We start from the raw sequence: 5,164 nt of genomic DNA, 5'->3' as shown, positions 1-5,164 counted from the left end.
TCAAACAGCAGAGGCAGAAGCACGACTCTCACACACCCTCCTGACCTCTTCATCAAGGTAAGCGGCATTACATCTCTCCTCAGTTGAGAGAAACTTAAACATACATTGGCTCAGAGTAAGAAGAAATACTACATGCCAGCAGAACCTGAAAGTTTATTTTTTTGTCTGATTTTGTTGACATAATTGATTCTGTACTCTTTTTTTAAAACAAGAAGCTGTGTGAAGGTTTTAATCAGCTGAGTTAGTCTGTTCTTTAGGTTCAGAAAAGGGAAGGTTCGGATAGTCAAAAAAGAAAATTAAAAATGTTGACTATGTTGACTGATGATTAAAAATGTTTAGTTTAGTTTTATTTTAACAATCAGCCAGAAAGTTTTTTCTTGACCTTAAAAATAGTTTAAAAAACAGAAAAAATCCCTCCAGATCCACTTACTCTCTTTTGAGAGCTTTCATCTGCATGCAAACTCATCAAACTCCTCCACAGAAAAGATCTGAGCAAAACTCTCCTCTGAATACTGTGAGTACTGAAAATCTTCACTCAAGTAAAACTATTACTGTAAAAGAATACTCGAGAAAAATAAAACATATTTGACAAGTAAAATGTAAGTAAGCCTACTTGGTCAATATATAAAAGTAGCCTACAAGTTACTTGGTGTTTTACTAAAGTGTTTATTGCATCAGGTTAGAAATAGCCACTGAGCAAAATGTTTATTTCTAGGATACACTCTACTGTTTATGATCTCTAATTTACCTATTTGTGTTCAATACAATTATTTCACTTTTTTTCTTTAAATGTACATGAAGCCATCAACAAGACTGCAAGCCTACTATTACAGCCTGTGTCTGTTATCTTTAGATGGAAATGTAGCCAACCAAACCACTTGCTTTGATATGAAGGGCGCTGCACAGGCACCCAGTACAATATAATTATTCCTAAAGCATCTATGAACACTGTTGAATGGAATAGGTGTGCCTATATATATATATGAGGGAGCTGTGCGTCATGCGTAAACAAGGCTGATTTATTCACCCATATTTACTCTCTCAATATGCCTCTCAAACAATGTTCCTGAATAAATAACAGCTGGTGGCCTACTGAGTGAAGCCAAGATGAGTTTCACCAGAAAACATCATGACTTCACCATCAGGCATCGCTATAAAACAAACAGCAACCAATGCCAATTAGAAAGAGAGAACAATACTAAACTTTAATCGTCAAAAAAATTTGCCTGATTTTCTAAATGTTTGCATTTGCCAAGCTCATTAATATTTGCCATAAGACTGGTATCTGGCACTGGTTAAAGAGCTCTCCTGCATAACACAGTTTGGACGACAACTCATTTCGGTTAATGTAGCAAAAAGCACAGTAACAGACTAGTTTTGAAAGTATAAATGGTAAATTTACCATTTAAAAGTAGATTACAGACCCCCAAAAACTCTCCAATAAAGAGAAAAACTACTATTTTAAAGAGAAACATGAAAAGTTAACGCTCCTTAAAAAAGTGCTTTTTCACTCATTTAGTGAATTACTACCCACTCCTGGTGGCAGGAACCCTATTAAGTGGCCGTGGTACAAGCTTGTACAAGGTAGGTGCACCCTAAAACATGCTTTACTGTGTATTGTCCGCTAAATGGAACCATAATTTACTAAATGAACATCATGCTGTATTGAAGAAGGCTTGAAACTAGTGAAACTATAAACTCATTAGGAAAGTGCTTACCGAGGTAATAAATCCAGGGAGAAGTAGGGTCATTTTGTCATTGACTCCAGACTTCTTTTTGCAACCAGTGGAGTCACCCCATGCTGGCTGTTGCAAGAGGAAGAATGCAGGTTAAAGGGACTTCCACATGGGCTTCACAGACCCCGTGGTGCGGCTTGTATGCAAGAAAAAAAAAATCCCATCCCCTCCCTTCAGGCCTCTCTCCAAAGCCACTCCCTCAAAATTTTCATGAGCAATGAGTGCATGGGCACAGTGTATGCAGGTAGACAGGCAGGTGGGACAGCTAGTCATTTCCTTCACACCAAATGAAATGACAGGACGTAAAGAACATTTCAACAAATACACCAAACAGTGAGATAATTAGCCTAGCCTAGCTTTAAACATCTTTGCAACATCAAATTGCTCAGTGAGGAAGGTTAAGATGCGTTTGGAAGCTCCCAACAAAATGTGGATCCTGGGATGACATTTTTTTGGTCAAACATTAGACAGACATTATTGTAGATTATATCAGATTCACAAACATACATTATTTGATATACTGACTATATATGCAGTGTTGCTGCAAACTTTCTAGGGGCCTTTTTGACAGCAGACATTTTGAATTGTCATAGAAAAGCACAGGTGATATTAACAATGTGTCTGTTCTTTTTAACTGTCCCTGTAAGTTGTGGCGGACAAAGAGCCAGAATGAACAATAGACATTTAGCTGAAAAAGCACAGGTGTAATTGATTAAACATTCAAAACAAATGCCTTCCATTTGGTGATCTTCCAGTGTGCTGGTATTGTGCATGCTGGCTCACTTATGTTTGTTTACACCTGAGCTTTTCCTACTGTGGCATGTCAAAATAGCTTCTGTAAAAAGGTATATTGTTTTTATCCGTATTTCTCTGTTTGCTTTGGTCTTCTATCTTTGCAATGCATTTCCTTATGTAGTGTACAGTGTGTAATGTTTCATTCCAACACATTCTCACTCCCGACTCATATTGACACTTCGGGTCAAGGCCCTTTGGCGTCACTTTTTAACGCCCTGGGTAACCGTTTTGCGTCATTTTTAGACGTTTAAGGCTCCGCGGTCAAGTTAGTAACGTTTAGCAACAACCAAGTGCGGGTTCTGGCCCTCCATCCACCCCAACCACCTCCTTACTCAGCCATTTCTGTTAAATATTATTTAATTACTATATGTCTATATGTCATGAGTCGGGGAGTGAGAAGGGGTTGTTCATTCATTTACCTGTGATTTGTGTATTTGCATGTGTTTTTCTTAAGGTGCAGGGCATGGACATCTCTCAGCCCCCATAGATTTGAATTAGCCTCAGAAACTGACAGCTGTGTTGGTCTCTTACCTGCAAATAAATTGCAAATACTATTGTGACGTTTGGACATTAAAAAGTACCATTACATAAAGTTGACCAACAGAATTGGACTTTTGGTAATGTGAGAGCAGGGATCCTTACATTGCCACCAAACCAGGTTACATGCATATAAATGTCATGGATATAGTGTTCTAACAACTGGCCATTTCGTTCTAGAAAATGCTCTATAAATTGATTAGCAAGTTTTTAAACTTTAGACAGAAGAGACGGTGCAAAAATTGAGAGTGAGAGATTCCAGGTTTCAACCTGTGCTCGAGTCCACCCCACATTTTAACGACACAGCTCTGTTCAATATGTATTCACTTTGCTTCATTCAGAGAAATCAAACGTCAGATTTGGATTACAATGCCTTATTGCAGTTCCTTCTTCACAACATTTGTCTCTGACTTCCAAGCTTTTTTCCTGGTTCAGATAACACGGCAATGGCATCGCCTTACCCTGGTCCCCCTGCAGACTACAACACGGGAGTCTACCAAGTTCAGCCTGGCATCCAACCCGGTAAGAGATCAGGGACCTTCATCTGTGTCATTTTACCTACTTGTATCTTTTTTTTAAATTATTATTCCTGTCATTTTAATCCATGTGACAGGAGACTTTTAGCAGTTTGTTTATCATTCTGTTCCTTAAATCTTTTTTTTTCATGCAAAATGTCTCTTTCTTATGTCCACTTCCAGTATCAATTACCTGTTTACCAGTACATCCTGTTACAACTTGGAGATTGTCTCTCTATTTCCGATTCTCACCAGTTAAAATAACTTTGAATTTGCAGATCATAGTAAAAGACTGCAGGTCTGTTGTGTTGTCAGTGGATGTTACAGGGTGTTGTATGTCTTCCTCATAGTGAACCAGGTGGTGGTGGTGCAGCAGCAGCCGCCATCTGATGTTCCTGGACAGATGCAGTGTCCTTACTGCCAAACCAATGTTGTCACTAAAGTAGAGCATAAAAATGGTACGCTCACCTGGCTGATCTGTGGTGTATTAGGAGTCTTAATGTGAGTAAAGATCCCAACACACACACACACACACACACACACACACACACCCCCAAATCAACTCTGTACACTGTAAAGCGTCACACAGGAATGGAGTGTTAGTAGAATCAACTATTGCTTTCTCATTAACTTAAAGTATGTTTTATTCATTTCAAACTAATTCAACTTAAAATGAAAAAATCTTTTGAGAATGATTTACAGTGTACGCATTTATGTGCACATTATGAAATATTTTTTTTACTTTATTGTGATACTCCACACCAGGATCTGGCCTTGCTGTTTGATCCCCTTCTGTGTGAATGCTTGCAAAGATGTGGAGCATTCGTGCCCCACCTGTAACAGGGTCCTGCATATCCACAAACGCATGTGAAGCAGCACTGCAGTGCAAACTCTACTGAAGTAACAACAAAAGGTAGAGAAGTCAACCACGACTAAATAAAGATTTGTACAGGAGCCAACCTCTGCAAATACATCAGTTGTCATCATAGATCATGTGCTCCTTTGCGTAACTTACTTAATTAGTCATTTCAATAAAAAATTGCAAATTTGTTGAATTAAAATGTGCAATCATGTTGTAAAAAATGTAATGGGAAAAATGTAATCTTTTCTTAACTTGACCTGAGCAATGTTGTATATCAGTATCAGTAATCAGTATAATAGGTTTTCTTTTATTTACATGTGTTTTGTTAAAAGGGAAACATGGGTAGTTTTCAGCCTGGACACTATTTTCCTGAAGCTGGCAGCTGTTAAATGTACATCCACTGACAGGCTCAGATTGTTCTGACAACATTATAGAACATTTTATAAAATGTAATGGCTGCAAGTAAAGTCAAAATATTTTGCATTTAAAGTTATTATATTGATATAACTTCTGTATTATATTTCATTTTGATTGCATGTTTAATGTTTTATTGGAATTTCAGTTCTTTGACATAAAAAGTAGTTGTTTTATTGAAGGCAAAATATTTCAACATGAACAAAATCCCAATTTCTGAACCATGTGTCAAAAATTTGTGGTTAAATTGTTTATTGATTAAACTCATTCTGTTAACAGTTGAAAGCCTTTATCAAAATAAAAAA

General features: G+C 37.4%; 1 protein-coding gene across 1 annotated transcript; it reads left to right on the top strand.

Moving 5' to 3' along the window:
* The first annotated feature begins 3,514 nt into the window (after window positions 1-3,514).
* LOC123970148 (LITAF domain-containing protein-like) lies at window positions 3,515-4,484 on the top strand. Its single transcript, XM_046048040.1, has 3 exons — window positions 3,515-3,590; window positions 3,934-4,084; window positions 4,349-4,484. Exons 1-3 carry the CDS (start codon window positions 3,515-3,517, stop codon window positions 4,452-4,454), a joined length of 333 nt encoding a protein of 110 aa, XP_045903996.1. The 3' UTR covers window positions 4,455-4,484.
* Window positions 4,485-5,164: the final 680 nt, after the last annotated feature.

Source organism: Micropterus dolomieu, linkage group LG04 (assembly GCF_021292245.1).
Source record: "Micropterus dolomieu isolate WLL.071019.BEF.003 ecotype Adirondacks linkage group LG04, ASM2129224v1, whole genome shotgun sequence".
NCBI classification, from domain to species: Eukaryota; Metazoa; Chordata; class Actinopteri; order Centrarchiformes; family Centrarchidae; genus Micropterus; species Micropterus dolomieu.
Note: the sequence above shows the minus strand (reverse complement) of the source record. Positions and strands in the feature narration are given on the sequence as shown.